The sequence below is a fragment of the Cervus elaphus genome, chromosome 8 (genome assembly GCF_910594005.1).
Source record: "Cervus elaphus chromosome 8, mCerEla1.1, whole genome shotgun sequence".
Lineage (NCBI taxonomy): Eukaryota > Metazoa > Chordata > Mammalia > Artiodactyla > Cervidae > Cervus > Cervus elaphus.
Window position 1 is genome coordinate 40,394,160 of NC_057822.1, and position 17,851 is coordinate 40,412,010.

A 17,851-nucleotide genomic window follows, 5' to 3' on the forward strand; every position below is an offset into this window, starting at 1 on the left:
TACTACTATTATCTGAATTTTAAAGAAGACTGAGAGGTTAAATAAATGGGCCAAATTGAGCCAGTTAGCAAGTGGTGTAGCCTGAATATGAACGCAAGGTCCATGCTCTAAAATGCTTCCCATACCTGCTGTGTGTTGGGTCTGACATTCAGGACCTCTATCTGTGGGCTTAGGAAGACTGGATGAGAAAACACTGTTTGGAGTAGCATCTTCAGGGGAGACTTCAGACAGTGCTGGCTGAGGAGTCATGGTCTGTGTAAGTTGTGGCAACTGGCCTTGGGCCACTGGGGGAAGACTCAGAAACAAAAGACTTCTTTTGAGGCAGCTGAGGGCCAGGCTGCTGGAGAAATCAGTGCCGCCCCTCGGATCAGGAAAGCAGTTTGACTGGGAGATGCAGGGTAACGTGGGCTCTGTACATAGAAGAGAGGTGCTGGAGGAGCTTCAGGCCATGATGGAGCAGCGAAAAGGTGTGGAGAAAATGCCTCAACAGCCAAGGTGCTCTCGCCCCTCGGTTTCACCAAGGGACTGTTTCTAAGGATGGATTCTGTTGACCTCTCTCCTGTTCCCTTCTAGACTTCCCCTATGCTGCCTAATTTTTACCTAATTAGGGTTAAATCAAATACCTGCTTTAGAAAGAGAAGTCTTTCAGGGAGTGGGAAGAACCTTCACGGATCTGATTATTTGCCCCAACTCTACTCCCCCCAGCTCAGAGTGATGAAAATGAGCTACAGGAGAATAGGTACTTTAATGGAGGACCATGAAGAGAGGTAACCTTGGACTCCTGAGCACTCTGGAGGGCAGCATGGACTTAAGTGTAGTATGATAATGAGGTAGGAGGGATTATGGGTCAGGAAACCTGGGGAGACATCCTTGAAGACTGATAGATGGGGAGGGGCTATAGAACATCTCCAAAGTGTGTCCAGAAAAGAAGGAAGAAGGAAACTTCCTTCTTTGGCCACTGGCTCAGATGGTTCGTCTGCTCCCACTTCTGGGTTCATGGTCTGTCATTGCTGTTTAGTCACTAAGTCGTGTCTGGCTCTTTTGCAGCCCCTGGTCTGTAGCCCATGAGGCTCCTCTGTCCATGGGGTTTCCTTGGGAAGAATTCTGGAGTGGGTTGCCATTTTCTCCTCGAGGGGATTTTCCTGACCCAGGGATTGAACCCCAGTCTCCTGCATTGGCAGGCTGATTCTTTACCACTGAACCAGCAGGGAAGCCTGCTCTGTGACTAGTACAAAGTTATTGGATTTTAGTGTACTTTTTGTAGGCTAGTCCAGGGTCTTACAACCAGTAACTTTTTTTCCTATGGGGAAAGTCATTCCCAGGTTCAAGCCACCAATTTCTTTTCTTTTTTTTTTTTTTAGATTTCTTTTTCAAGCCACCAATTTCTTACTGGTTTTCTGAAACATAGTTTATTTTTATGTTGGGGATTGCCTGTAAACATGTTGCCTTCTTTCAAAGTAGTACATATTTAAAAGCTAGAAATCCACTCACATAATCTTCCTCCATATGGCTAATATGTCATCATGGTCCTGTGAAAGCCACACTGAGACAGAGGAGGACTGATGCTACCAACCAAAAGAAAAAAAGAATCTTCAATTTATTTTGTTGTCTTCTTTCCTAGAAATTTCACTACTTCCTGAAATCTAGATGAGTGAGTCCCAATCTTTCAGGTGGCATTTGAAGTTTTACCAGTGTCACATTCCATCAAAACTCAAGCCTTTCCAAAATTCCCCCTAATGTCTAGACAGTATCTGCCTTGGTACTTCTTAAACTCCTCAGTTCAGCTGTTTTAGAAAATCAGGGGAAACACTCAACTGTTGATGGAGGGACACGTTGGAAAGGATGTGTTTATGGAGTACAAGAGGGTCTCATCAACTGAGAAGGTGTTGGTTAACGCTGGTAGGAGCCAAACTACAACCGTTGTGGATACATACATTTGATGGTTCTAATTCGTTACCTCATTCCATCTTGTGAAGCTTTTCAGAATAGCATATGTACTTGTCACAAAACAACAATCCATGTGGCTACAGATAGAGCAATTCTTACCCAGGGAAAATGAGTTACTTTTTATCCTTTCAAAGCATTCTATTGCCTCTCTCTAAGGCAAATTCCTTTCGCTTTTCACTTTCACGCATTGGAGAAGGAAATGGCAACCCACTCCAGTGTTCTTGCCTGTAGAATCCCAGGGACGGCGGAGCCCAGTGGGCTGCCGTCTATGGGGTCGCACAGAGTCAGACACGATTGAAGTGACTTAGCAGCAGCAGCAGCAAGGCAAATTCCTAGGTCTTGGGTGAATCAAAATGTCACTTGCTTATCTGAACAAACAGCCAGTGGTCTGTTTATTATTCATGAATAACTCAGTGAAGCCAGCTGCGTTCTTGGGGTAGCTCAAAGATACTGAACCAGTAGACAAAAAGAAATCTTCCATTTATCTAGCCAACAATGGCAGTGACTTTAAAAATGATAACAGAATCATCTTTTCTAATGATAAACTTGAAAATAAGTGAAGGGAAAAGTCTTTATCTCTTTTTTCTTGATAATCTAAGAAGATGAAGTTTATATTGTTATAAAAACTAGGGATTATAGTAGACAACTCCTAATTGTGCCTGATGTCCATTTCTCCCTTGTGACAGCAGCTTGATTTTCTTTTGGGGACTACTTCTTTACTTATACTCATTCATTGAATTTATGTAGGATTGTTTCTACTTTCTGGTTCCAGGAGTGACCTTGTGATGTAATTCTGACCAGTAAGAATACTACATCTTTCTGGCCATGGGAGCTCAGGAGTAGACATGTGACCCAGGCTGAGTCAACAAGTCATTGAGGACTGTACTGAACATCAGTTCTAGGACTTTCTGGATATACTGGGGATGAGACAACCTCTTTCTATAGAGTTGCTGGGTTGAGGCTGCTGATGGCTATCTTATCACCATATAGGGGAGTCCCTTGACAATGGTCCCGAAAGAGCGAAGCACAAAAGTTATTCTCCTAATAATGAGCTCCTAATGGCCTGCAGGAAGGAGTAGGACCAGCTTTGCCTGAAGTCAGATACCCTTTTGACCTTAAAGTTATGTAAGCCTACAAAGTTTCTGTTTTTGCTTAGGCCAGTTTGAATTAGGTTTCTCTTGCAACTTAACAGCCACTGACTAATCCATAATTGTTTTTTAATGTCCCTAATTTTTAATAGATGCCCTCCAGGAGAAAGAGAAGGACAAATATGAACAAGTCTCAGTTCTGGTATTGGACCGCTAGACAGCGGGAGCTCATCTCTCTTATCCCTTATGTTTAGAACATGACCTTCTGATGGGTTTTGTACTTGCGTGGCTATAACACATTCCATCTTAAATCTGCTCCTAAGACAGCTAGCACGATCTTAGCATCTTGACCTCCCTTGCCTCTGACTACAGGATTCACCAGATGGGTCCCTCACTGTTAAGACGGCTGCCAAGTATGTTCCTTTGAGTTGGTTTCTAAATCATCTTCATATTAGAAGAAACAAATCTTTCAGAATGTTTTTATTTCTTCACCCAACCATCTCTGTTCCAACCATGACCTACATGAATAGTGCTATGTCTTTGACCATGGAAACCAGCCTACCTCCCTCCCACCCTTTTATAGGTAAATATTCTTCCAATTTAGCCAAAGAATTAAAAAGAGGAAAGGGATATAATATATGCCATGTAACTCTTGAAAGAAGATAGTAATAATGGTACTAAAATTTTTAGGAAACTCTAGAACCATCCCATTTCTAAAGTTACTTACAGGATATTCACGTTGCTGTTAAATTAGCAGATAATCTTTATCTGCTAATAATAATTTTTAGAAGCCCAAACACAATAAACCATAGCCTGTGGCCAGATGACTGTGACAGTCTTTACAAGTTGTACAGAAGATAAAATGCCAGCAGATATCAGGTATTATGTTATTATGTTTTCTTTTGGCAGATGCGAACACTTCTCAGCGAGCCTATCTGGTTCACTTAATTGGGGCCTATAAAAACTCGCCAGGCATCTCACTCACAGCCATTGAATTTCCCTCTACTTGTTCTTTACAGCTTTTCAGAGCCTAGATGGGAACACAGATACAAAACAGACTTGCTGAAAAGATTTTTTAAGGTCTCATGTCCATATTTACAAACCTTGCAATCTGTGTGTATTCATTTATTTTAACACAAATGAAGTGAATAAATCAGGAGCTCCTTTGGGAAAAAGAAAAACCTGTGTGTTTGAGGAGAAAGGAACAAAATACAGGACTGAGGCAACTTCCAAATGCTCTCTACCACTTTCCCAGCACCCCTCACACATACCCTGCTTTCAACAGAATTAACTGCTTTCTCTGCACTCATTTAGACGATAGTATCACTCTACACAAGAGCATTTCTCACGTAGATTAATGTCCCTTTTCTTGGTTTTGGCTTAGATGTCTGTATTCCTGGCTAGACTGTGAGTTCCTCCAACATAGAGACAATACACTTTTGTTTACCAGTACCGGGCCTACACTAAGACTGAGAAAATGTTGGTTAAAATTGAATAGGAGACATAGAAAAAGGAAAAGGAAAAGAGAGAGATGTGAGAGCAAGGGAGAACCCAAGAGAGCAGTAAGAGAAATCCTTGGCTCTGGGCCACTGAACAGGTGTAACATTGGTAGAAAACTACCCACAAGATGGCTGGGAAGTCCAGAAAGTCAGAGGAGGGACCAGAGCAAGAAGTGTAGTCCCACTGATACAAATACATTTTAAAAATATCAAGGAGCAGCCTTTCTTAAAAGTGTGCTCCAACATTTCTCAAGGATTTTCTTTCAAGTTTCTAATAAACAACCCACACAATTCCGAACATTTCTTGTTCCAGAAATGGACAGTTATATCATGACACCTGGTGAAAAGTGATTGCAAACTGCATCCTAATTTCAGAGATGTGAAAAAAAATAAAACCACCAAAAATATGAATAGAACCTAATAATGTCTTTTCAGTGATTCATAGATCCTAATACTCTTTCCATGACTGTTTTAATCATTTTGGTTTTGAAAACTTTCGTAAGCATTCTTTTGTTCTTTTTGGCCTATCTTAAAAGTAGTTATTAGGTAACTTATTCTTCTAACTTTTTTCTCAATAGATCCAAAGTTCCCCAGTATAGTGTGACTCTTGGGAGTTTCTCTCAGACCTCTCAATCTGAGGTATTGGGAGCTAGAGGAATTCTGAGTCCATGAAAGTATTTTTTGATGATGCTTGTCCATGTAATGATTTTGTTAGAGAAGTTGAACTACTTTAGTATTTATTGAAGAAACTGGAATCAATGTCCTGTTTTTAAAGACCTGTGGGTCAGAAAGCCTGATGGAGAAGCACCTAGGAGCCCTCTTTTGGGCTCCATACCTCCTCTTCATAGACTGTTTTTCAGTTTTTAACAGGCACCCTTGGTGATGCTGAAGACCAGTCAATCTAGAAACCACAGTCTCATAAAAGCTGTCTTGTTGGGTCTGGCTGACTGGCGGAAATGAAAGACTAAATTTCTAAACATGCTTTCCTGGATCTCTCAAAAAGTAGCAAGATAATGGTGTGATTTCTCAGGTCCACGTTGGACAATAGATAATAGTGTTTGTCCTTGGCTTGTGGAAAGGACAGGAAAGGATGCTGATATTCTAATCCCTGGTTTGGAATATCACAGCCAATCACAAAGGGCCACTCAGCTTTTATGACAGTGCATTTCCCAAGCATCCTTTTGGGAAGCCGTAGTCCCCAATTGCTTGGGAAATGTAAAATCAGTCACTTCTGGCAAAGCTCAACACACCTGAGCGTGGGAAACACAAATTAGAGCGATACTGTCCCACTCACTAGATTGTTCATCTGGTTATGCATTTGCCTGGCACAAAACAGTATCAAATAGGGAGGACCTCAGTGCACAGTCATCCAACTCAGGTTTGGTAAATCAGAGGAAACTTTAAGTCTCATGACTGTTAACAGTTTTTATCCTTTCAACTTGATGTAAGGAGACCATATAAAATAAGGTTCAAACAACCAGGACTGCTTTATCTATTGTGAAATTATTTATGTTATTTTGCTCATAGGAATTCATACTGGTTTTGAGAAGAAAGACTTCTCAATGCATTGGACATGGAGTTCTGCTTTGGTTCTGGTGGAAACAACTTCCCTTTATCATCTGTTTGATTGAGACAGGACAGTCTTATGTATACAATCTTCCATCAAAGTCAATAAGTCAGTCTTGAATAAGGCTGAAATGAAGTGAATTGTTACAGATTGTTATTCTATGAAAATCTTTTGCTTCTGTTACTGAGAGTCTAAAGGACTAGTTGCCCTATCACAGTCAATGCTATTCTGCTTAATCCTAACATTGGTAATAAAACCAATAAATAGTTGTTTCTTCTGATCTGTAGTCACAGGATGCTTATCTCTGGAAAAGGCTGAAGCCATTTGCTTGGCGATCGCTAGTCCATACCGTGTACTTCTGATAAGTGTCTTTAAATTCTGTGATACAAAGTAGAATCTATTGGGCTAAGAGCTGTCAGTTGCTGTGCACAACAGTGATAGATGCTGAAACTGACTTTTGGACCCCTGTGTAAAAGCACTAGATTTCATGCATGAGAAACCACTATCCAAGTTAAAACTAGAGAGAATCAGCTCAGTGGTTGGACTCTACTCTCCCAACCCTGACCTCATGGACACAAATGTGGGTGTGAAAATCAAGGAAGGAAACTTTCCTTTAAAAGATCAGTCCTTCAAAAGAGATGGTGTGGTCATCAGGGATAAGACGGTTCCTTATGTGGTTCTCAAAACAGCACTAAAAACTGTAGGAAAAGGCAGTAATCATCAAAGAGGATGACAGAGAGCTTGCCTTCTTGAAAAAGACAACAGAATGAATTAGGCTATTTTGAAAAAAAACCCAGAAAAATGTTTCTTTAGAGGTCACGATATTCTTTTGTCTTTATGAATGTGGAATGATTTGATAGAGAACCCTCTAATAAAAAAATGCCCTTGTCTCAGAATAAAATGATCTTAGTGTACTGGTAAGATTAGCAAAATGTGAAGTGTCCAGATGCAATATACTAACACTTGATATCTTTGAATGGATATCTTTCAGACCTTTCCGAAATTTATTTCTAATAATTGTTTTCAAAAGAAGAGATTGCTTATGGCGCATGGTCTGTTAATGCTTGACCAGATGTCTGAGACTCAAGAGATGGAGGGTAAGGATTAAGGCTCAGTAGATAATGACCAAGATTCCTTGCCCTTTTTAAAATAGCTAACATCTGCTCCATCCAAACAAGCAGGCATACAAGTCCAAGAGGGAGTAAATATGAAAGCAATTAAAGTGAACTACTGTGCATTAGTGTGGTTTGATTTATAGAAACAACTTCTGTAGGAGAAAATGGGCTGTGGTTTAGGTAATGTTTATATCCGTGAAACCCAAGTAACCTAAATATACATTGATATGTATAGGACATTCCTAGCCATGTTCTTCTGCTCTTAACTATGTCAGTAAAGATGAGTGCAATGAATTCAGGCATAGACTTACCCAGTGAAGGTCATAGTCAGGTCTTGCTCTTCCTTCGTCATCCTCATATAAAGCGAAACCTTCTCTCCGAGCCTGATAATACTCTTTCCGCAACTTCTGGATGCGGTCAGCACTTCCGCTCACGGACCGGCCACTGCAGGACATAATCAGACAAGCAGTCACATGGTGAACAACATCCTAGAAACTTGCTTCTTGATATTTTTTATTTTGTTAAAGCATCTGACTTTCAAATTTGGAAGATTCAGTAATATCGTACAAATATGCTAGTAAAACTGTGAAATTCCTGGTAACAAAAATAAATAAAAACTACTCTTTATGTGCATATGTTTAGATCTAACTTGGGATTAATAAGTGCCTTTTGAGTGAGAACTTAAGGTCCTGACCTATAGCAATTAAAAGAGCCATCACTTTTTTCTTAAAATTGTATGTACAGAGTTTGGTTAATTTTTTATGTAGTATCTCCTTTTCTTACCTAAGTGTTGCCTATTTGAGACCAGTTGTTTGACCTGAAGCTTGAATGTGATGCATAGTGGCATGGCATGTTCAGTTCAATGACGTTCGTGAATTTTTGGAGTGGGGCTGGGGTACATATCTTATATGGGTATAGGCAGGACATAGAGAAAGGAAAGAAAGTAGAAGTCTTGCCAAGAAGTAAAAAGAAAAGTAGAAAGCTGGTCATAGTAGAATATGCCATGTTGGTTACGTGTCCAAGGTTTTCCTCTCTTCTTAGCTACTTCTTCCTGTCAGGAATTACAGCTTTTCCAGTAACTTATCCATTCAGCCCCACACTGGTCAGCCAGTGGCTCCCTTTTAGCTTAGATCTGTCACCATCATTTCAACAGAATCAACATTATGTGATACAATCAGGGAGAGGAAGCAAGAGGAAGATGCTAGGAAGATATCTACAGCTGATCAACTTCTCTGATTGATCTGAGGCATAACTGAGTGCCCTACTGTGCCAGAACTTATGTTAAGACCTGGAGATCTTAAACACTTTCACAGAACTTTTTCACAAAAAACACACAGTCTGGGAGTTAGGGAACTGAAAGGGATATGGAAGACTACAATCTACTGTGACTGATGCTACAGGTCTGCACAGGGGTTGAGGGAACATGGATTGCTTAAACTTTAACAGGGTGAGGACAGAGCCATGGAAGGAGATCACAGAAGGCCCCAAAGAGGAGGTGACATCTTAGCTGAATCTTGAAAGATGCATAGGTGCTCAACAACTGAACAAGTGAGATGAGAAAATTCAAGGCAGAGGGAAGAACAATGCAAAGAACAGAAATGAGAAAGCATGTTGCTTTGGGGGGAATGCAAGGAAGTCAGTTTGGCAAGCAGTGGTCCTCAACTTCTTTTGTCTTGCCTCATAGACATAGTAGCTGACATGTGCTCCCTTCCCCCTCTCATTTGGGAAGCAGATTATAATAAAAGAGAGTTTGGGTCCTTTAGGGATATTTTGAATTTACTCTAATAAATGACAAAATAGATCATTTGCAAATGTTGGTATTTTAACTCAATTTGTAACAATTAACCATAATGATACCCATATTTCATGTGTATGTGAGAATCACGGCTCTAGTATACAAGGTGTAGGGGAGGGAGCTGGGAAGAGAGACAAATGGGACGGAGAAAAGTAGGAGGAGCCCCACAGAGAAGACCTCTACACGCCAAAATGATCCCTAAGTATCACACTGAGTTTGAAGTTTAAATGAGACATCTAAAAGCAGTAGGAAGAAGTCATCTATTATTTTGTTAAAACATTTAAAAATTTCACTTGAACTATAAAAAGAAAATGGTGAGTAAACACCTTTTGGAAGGAAAACATTCTTCCCAAACTACTGATAGATTGTAAGGTAACTGAAAGCAGGACCACTTGTCTTGACATCCTCTGTACAAAATTAGCATGAGTTCTTGGCTTCCTACCTGCTCTGTGGACACCAAGTAATTGATGCCTTTGATCAAGAAAAAACAATTTCTTACAGATCATTTAGGTTAATTTTTCTTCAATATGTATTTTAAAACTTGCTTTAAATAGTTCTGACTTTGTTTTCTTACTATACTTTTCTTGAACAAAAGTATTTCTTGAGAACTTGATAAAGATAACAATAAGAAAAAAAGTGGAAGGTCTGATACTATCCTGAACAACAGAAGGCAGGAAAGACAGCAGAACTCAATTCTGAAGAGCACCCCTTGCTCTTAAGTACTCTGAGTTGCCTACGGGGCCTGCATCCACTGTGCAGGCTTCTGCCCATTTCGTGCATGCATGAGCCGCGCTCACCAGATGAGTTCAATCAACGTGGTGCAAACACAGCATACATAATCTATTAGTTTACCCAAAGAAACCGAAGCATTGAATTCAAGCAGAATGAAGTCATCAGTAATAAAAGAAAAAAAAAAGAAACTGATAAGGGGCTGTTTTAAAAATCCCCATAATTTTCCTACATTTGTGGGAAAAAATAATCACACTCAGACCGTAAACTATTCTTCCATATGCCTATAAATAAATAAATTTAAAAATATGGGTTTGATCAGATTTCAGTTCTCAAATAGAAGGAATGGAGCAAGAATACAAAATCAGCTGTTTATGATTCAGAAAATCCCCTATGGCTGACAGGAACATGACTATTTACCCAGAGAAGAAATCTGGCCACAGAGAAAAACAGGAAAAAGTCTAGAAATTCATGGACCATCTAAGTGCAAAACATTCTCCCTTGTGTGAATATTTTAAAGAAGTTACAGGACACCATGCAAACCTTTCATGATAAGCAGGGACTACACTGCGACATTCATTTTCTTTCTCTGTCTAAGCCTCACTCTACTTTGAGTAACTATACCAGACTGTTTCCCAGGTAGTTGGTTTATATAATAAAATGAGGAATAGTAAATTCTGATTTTATCTTTAGCTCTTCTCTACAGATAATACACACAAGTGTACCATCAAATCAATAAAAATGATATACACAGCTATTGTACCCAAAGCAGTTAATTGATTCCATTTTGTGTTGAAAAGGTAAAAATCTGAGGAACATAAAAATGCCTTTGTCATAAGAGAACCAGTAATCCTGGTAATTATAATTTATGGGACATTGTATAGAAAATATATTGATACAGACTTTCACTTATTATCAATTCTGCTCAGAGCAGACATCATTAATCAATTATAGCATTCCTTCCCCATAATCCTAGACGTGGTCTTAGAATCTTTCTTAACCCAGAACTTCAGAAAGCTATTACCATCTATAGGAGCTGGCACTTGAGTTGAGTTATATAGTGTTAACAGGTGCTGTAAATATTTCAAAATCACAGAAGAATAAAGATAACTTTTATGGTTCTGCTCCATAGACATGAGAAATCCGAGGCTCATGACTAATAGATATATCAGGTCTGACTTTAAAGAAGGATCTTCCCACCATTGCTTACTACCTTCCAGCCTGTGTCTCCTTTATCTAATTAGTATCTTAAAGACTGGGTCCTCTAACAACATATTGGACCAGAATGAAAGCTAAGCCTAGCTTTGAGGACTTGCTTTCTGAGGACTCCTGTTTTTCCTTCCTCTATTTACATGTTAACTTCTATTTTTCTGGCTTTATGGAACTCAGTAGTAGAGATTCTAAGAATTTTGTCTGATAGCTTCAGAAGTGACATCAGCCTATGATGTAACTCACCTACTCTTGCGACCATATAAAATCTGGCAAAGTATCAGTAATTCCATCTCCAGGTTGCTTGTTAGAAAATTTAGGCTTGCTGTATTATTTGTTCATTGGATAAGGTAGAGGTTAGTCAGTCATTCTTACCAAAAAAGTTCCTCTTATAGCGATATACACATGTAGGTGATCAATGCCACTCCTGCACTTTCAGTGTGCTGAAATTTTATTTTAAATTAACTCAAGCAGTATAACAAAACAGATTTATATTGTAGTGATTTCTTGTAAATTATGCTGCCTATGTCTTTAAAAGCAGATGTATAGTAAAACAGGCTTTTCCTATAACACTTTAAAGCTGGACCGAGTTTTAAAGTTGTAATGAAATTCAGAAACCATGTCATTTTCTTCATCGTCACCTATAGTAATATATTCCCAAATGCAATACACATCACAGTAAGGCATTATCTGCTCCATTGGAATTTAACCTTATTCTTCCTAGTTCATAATTACCTCAATTGAAAGACATTTTAAAATGACTGTTCATTTGTGCATGCCATAGTCTCCCATTACTACAAAACACTAGAGAAAAGTAACATTTATTAAGCTCCTTAAATATAATATTTATGCTTTACACACTTCATCTCATTTTATCCCCAATCAAGTTTGTGAGGATGACATTGACATTTCACAGATGAGTACCCATACCCATATATCGCTCAGTCTTGTCTGACTCTTTGCGACCCCGTGGGCTGTAGCCCACCAGGCTCCTCCATCCATGGGATTCTCCAGGCAAGGATACTAGAGTGGGTTGCCATTTCTTCCTCCAGGGATCTTCCTGACCCAGGGATCGAACTCAGATCTCCCACATTGTAGGCAGACGCTTTAATCTCTGAGCCACCGGGGAAGCCCAGTACACTGAGGCTCAAATAAGTAGCGCAGTTGGTGAATGGTGGACCAGGGAATGTGTGACTCCAAAGCCAGTGTTATTTTGACCATACCTTGTTGCCTCATAAGAAAGGCATTAAAATGTAGCAGGCATATTGTAGCAGCCGTTCACAGGCATTTCAAGGCAGAGGGAAGTTCACAGAGCACATTTATAGCCATACCTTTTGATATTCTTTTATTTGCACAGATCTTTGCAATAAAAATAGAAATTAAAGCAGCTAAAGTAATAGAATACATGCAATGAAGTCTGTATTCATTAAAGAATGATGCTGGAGCAACTGCAGACGGAGATTTCTGGGTAATTAACATTACATTTCTAACAGGCTTATATGGGAAACTGATATAAAACTGAATGGGGTGCAAAAGAGACTCAACATATGACAAAGATCCCACATGAAAGAGAAAGAAACTCTGGATCAGGACCAGGGCTGCCGCTGGTAACATTCACCACCGGCTGAATGAGAGGAGGTCGAATGAGAGGGAGCTGGTCACTGCCAGTGAACCATTGTCTGGCTTGTGAATTCATCTGTTGAGACTGTTTGTGTATGTCTAAACAGGCATACAAGTAAATACAGCACCCTAACTATGATTAAAATATACACAGTTAATTACAAAGACCTGTGTCACCATAAGATAGCCTCAAGTCATGTAGCTCTTCATTGCCAAGGAGAGGTGTCTGCCTTTGGTCAGTAGGTACCAGTCTGGGGTCCAGATTCAGTGATGCAGTTAAGAACAGTCCCTATAGAATGTAACCTTAACAGGAATATTTCTACCTGGGTGAGCTAACCCTTACAAATTCACTGAATAAAACTGTTGGCATTAGAGGTATGCATGTTAACAATAATCAGTAGAATAGGGGTTGTTTTTAAGTTTGGGATTTGATTATTCTCTTTTTTTATGATGTTACTGTAAAAATGTTATTGTGATTGGAAAAGACCCTGATTCTGGGAAAGATTGAAGGTAGGATGAGAAGTGGGGCAATAGAAGATGAGATGGTTGGATGGATCATCGACTCAACGGACATGAGTCTGAGCAAACTTCGGGGGACAGTGAACGACACGGAAGCCTGGTATGCTGCTGTCCATGGGGTTGCAAAGAGTACAAGACTGAGTGACTGAACAACAATAAAATATTTAAATTAAGTAAGCATGGTGCTCATCTTTCTATATTCACAAAAGTGTGAAGTTTTAAAGGTTTTCCAAAAAGATTTTTTTCCTTTTGAAAGATACAGAGTGATGCCAATATGCTATTCTTTTCCTGTTTCCCCCCCCCCCCAATGGGAAGGATTGTTTCTTTTATCCTTTTGCATTTAAAGACCTAAAGAATCAATATAGTCTAAAACCTCAAATATAGCAGTACCACAGTTCTGAGAAAAAAAGGCGTATTTTTTTTCAAAGTGGGAACAGAGCTCTCAAAATACCTGGGATTCTGTGGTAATCACACTCTTGATAACATGAATATAACAAAATCTAACTATCTATATGCAGTCTTCCCTTACTAATTATACTTCAAATCCCAGACTAGGTTCCGTAAAAGAATATTCAGCTGAAGGCAGTCATAGACACAACTGTAACAGATTTTCTGTTGGTGATAGAGATTTCTGTCAGATAAAAAATTTGAGAGATTCTTATAAATGTACTCAGGATCATTAATTCAAAAGCATTTTGAAGATTTACAGAAACTATAGCCCACTCTACAGATTTAACATTCCATAATGCAAATACATTTATATAGTGTGCCCATATGTGCTAAGTGAGTTTTAATAATAAATAATGGCATTTAATGGGGCTTAATTCTATAAAATTCTTTGAATGGTATTTTCACACTGGACAACTCTGAAAATTATCCAGTGTGACTATTCAGTGAAAATTATAATTATGTAAATTATCTTCTCCTTGTTCCTAATTTTGTACAAAGAATATCTGTTTTTTTCAAAGGTATATTGACAAATAAGATTTTTTGTGGTTTAGTCCAGTGAAATTTTGGAATATATAACTGACTAGCCATGAACACTTGGGAATTTTTCTAATTTCTTTCCCAATGCATCACCACTATGATAGTGACCCCCCTTTCCAATTATTTTTGATTAAAATAATTTCCCCAAATAATAAGACTATGACTTCCTTCATATGGACATTTAATATCTATCACATTTCAGGTATTTTGTTAATTAAAACAATTAGTTTGCTTACAATGACTCCCTATGAATTCCTATATTAAGACTATGAGTTTATAGAAAGAGTGAATACACTAACAGATGAAACAAATTTTTCACATTTAGAATCTCTCTTTATTTCTAGAACTACTATTGTCAATTATGTCTGACATTATACTTCTTAATAGTAGGTAAAGAAACAATGCTTATTAGATATCTTAAGAGATGATATAACGTCACATGAAAAACTGGTGGCAGAAACTGTGGGGACAAAAGCTATATTCTATGCTAATACATTACTTTGAAAAGCATGTATTTGTATAAATTTCTAAGCGTTCAACAAAATTACTCTTTATGTCAGGCTACTGTGAGGACACTAAAAAACTGGTCCAGAGAGGTTGATATGTAAGTTAGGGTCATAAGGACGAACCCCACAAAGCACGAGCATGTATTAGCTCAGCCTACAGTTCTGAATGTGGTTCTCCTGTCAGCCATCCCGAGCTGCCAGTGGCGTTTTGACCCAGACACCATAATCTGACAATGTGACTTGGCTTACCTGGGCTCCTGACTTTGCCATGGCAACCTGGGTCTGACCTTTTGCCTTTCTCCACATGTTTCCTGCTTTAAGCATCTGCTCCCTTTGAGATCCTTATCTTGGTATTTCCAGCCCTAGCTCAGTCAACTGACACTCTGACTTTTAGAGCTGGAGGATTTGTCCTGGAAATCTTAACCCTGGAATGGACTTTGACCTCAATGAATCAAATCTTAGAGGGAAAAAGAAGGTCCCCCTTCCCCTGACACTTTTGATTGCATAACGGCAAGCATTTCCACTCACACCAGGGCCGCCATTTACCACTGAACAGTAATCTCATTGATGCATGAAGGGCAACTTTCTCCAATGTGATTGACTGCTGTGATGGAGATTCTCACCAGATCAATGTCATCTCTTCTGATAAAAAGGCTTTGCTCTACCTTTGCTCTTTATCACTTGAGACAATGCGAGGCCATTCCCTAATCAGAACATTCTGCTTCTCTGTCTCCATTTCCAGAGAAGGTGGAAATTTCTTAGGAGTGACACTGACAGTGTTATTCACAATTCAACAACACATGAGTTATTATTCATGACTTCAACTCACCATTATAAGCCTGTAACACATAATTGCATTATTCTGATACTGTGCACTGACCTCCTGGCTGTGTTCAAATTTCAGAAGCTAGTTTTGCCATTAGTCATAAAATATCCATTTGAGTTATTCATATTTTGAATAGTATTCTAATATATTTCCTCCAACGCAGTACAGTATTTTCGAGCCTTAAGTAATTTACACAAATATTGGGCACATTCAGAGTTTCATATAAGCATATGATACATACTGTCTCGACACATTGTGCCAATTTTATTAACAATGCAAAGTATGTGGGGGTCACCAAAAGAATTTATCAAGTGTTTCACATGGTAATTTTTGTTTCTTAGAGGAGGATTTTAAAATATAGTTGAAAAGTTCACACTGGCTGGCAGCAACATTAGCCCTTCATTTCTATTCTACATCTTTGCTAACCGAGCATACATAGACGCAAAGAAAAATAGGTTTAGACCAATTTGAAACTGTGCACTCACTGTGTCTTCTGTTAAAGATGATAAACAAATCCTGTAATTCATGTTACGGCTGTTCTCACACGGCTGAAGTATAGCAACACTGCATCACAACCGCCTGAAAGTGATGCTTCAATATTTGAGCTTAGACGAACATGGGGGATCGGGGGAAAAGAGCCATTTAAGTGGTGACAGTGTTCCCATTGGCCATTCCATGTAATGAGTGTAGGCCCCTGGACACGAGCTGAGTCAGTTTCCCTTGGCTGGGGCAGTTCCTAAGTGCCTCTCATAATATAGGCTTCACACTGTACTGAACGTGATCCCAGTGTTTCAAGCTATGAGTACTGGTACAACATGGCCACTGAAATGCAAACCAGCTACTTCAGCTAGTGCTCAAACAAGGGAATAGCCAGTTGATGCTGTTCTAAAAGAATGAAAAGAACGAGTGTTGTGTGGGTTTAGTGAGAGATCACTGGTAGGTCCTGCATGCTCACGTACACAGCCACGCAACTGTGTCCGACTCTTTGCGACCCCCTGGACTGCAGCCCACCAGGCTCCTCTGTCCATGGCATTTTTCAGGCAAGAATACTGGAGTGGGTTGCCATTTCCTCCTCTAAGGGATCTTCCCAACCCAGGGGTCGAATCCACATTTCCTGCATCTCCTGCATTGGCAGGAGGATTCTTAACCACTGAGCCACCTGGGTTATAGCATCCCCCTAAAGTATTTTTCAAGGTAAATTCTGACTGTACACAACTTTTGCCTCAGATGATGCTTCAGAAACTTAACCTTAAGACAAGATTCTACTTGGAACATTATAAGTTTTCTCAAAGAGTTTTATGGCTCAAAATAAAATGAGCAAAATAGGGACAAAAAGATAAATGGAAGAAACCTACAAAATTAATGTGTGCATGATATCATGCACACATTAATAATATCTTACACACACACACACACACACCTTCTCAAAGAAGTTCTCACCAACAACTGCAGGACTTGTGAGATAAAATTATTATCCTCTAGGCTTAAATCAAACACAGCTTGAATTTCAGAAATACATATCTGATATTTAGATGTGGATTAAACTTTCAGGGTCAATTCTGGGAAAAATAAGCTTGTGTGGGCTGCAGGCCATAAAACCTTGGGAATTTCCTAGGCCTCCGTGAAATTCCCTCTTCCTCAGAGGAAACATAGAAGCTCTGTCTTCTCCCAAGGGAGTAGGGAAGTCCATCAAAGACCACTGATTCCCAACAGCTGGACACCTAGGTCTTTCTTTTACACAACAAGGAAATAAGGTCGAATTGACTACACAACGTAAAGGAAAAAAGGAGACTCTAAAGGAGTTAGTGCATGGATGGTGGTTTTTTTTTTATTTAAAGGATTATATCTGTCAAGATAGACTATGGTATCCTGTACTAATCAAATATCAGTAGATTAGCAGGAAAAAAAAATCAGTAGATTAAAACAGTAAACTTTTCCTCCCATAAGACTTTTTTTTGCCTTCCAATGGAAAAGGAGGAGGTTGGGAAAATAACATGTGAGAAAGAGAAAAATATTCAGAAAAAAAAAAAAGGACATGTTTTTCAGTTGGAAGAAGCTAAAGATTTTGATTAGGAACTCAATACCAAATGTTTGTGGAGTCGAAGTGTTCTAAATACATAGGCTATGTAAACTAGTTCTTACCTCCATACCCATTGAAGGGAAGGGATATACAATAAACTGTCCAGACACCCAGAAGTGATGTATGGGCCAGATTTTTATTATCACACATATGATATTAAATCAAATTATCTCATAAACATAGAATTCTATATGCAGTGTTTCTGATGTGATTAGCATTATTCAGCCCAAGAACTTATTAAGAACATGCTTTGATACTACCTTAATTCCTTTTGTGTCTTCTACACATATGTGCACAAATGCTGAGCTCTCTTGCAATTTTAAATAGGGTTATAATAATGATCCAATCCAAACAGATTCTCAAC

At 39.0% G+C, this 17,851-nt stretch overlaps 1 protein-coding gene across 3 annotated transcripts in view; it reads right to left on the bottom strand.

Moving 5' to 3' along the window:
• The window catches only part of PARD3B (par-3 family cell polarity regulator beta), a 1,123,128-nt gene that overhangs the window by 114,451 nt on the left and 990,826 nt on the right, over nucleotides 1-17,851 (bottom strand). For all 3 annotated transcript variants that reach the window (XM_043910301.1, XM_043910302.1, XM_043910303.1), the window contains one exon: nucleotides 7,528-7,660. In XM_043910301.1, the coding sequence (XP_043766236.1) occupies nucleotides 7,528-7,660 (133 nt within the window). The remainder of the gene's footprint in view (nucleotides 1-7,527; nucleotides 7,661-17,851) is intronic.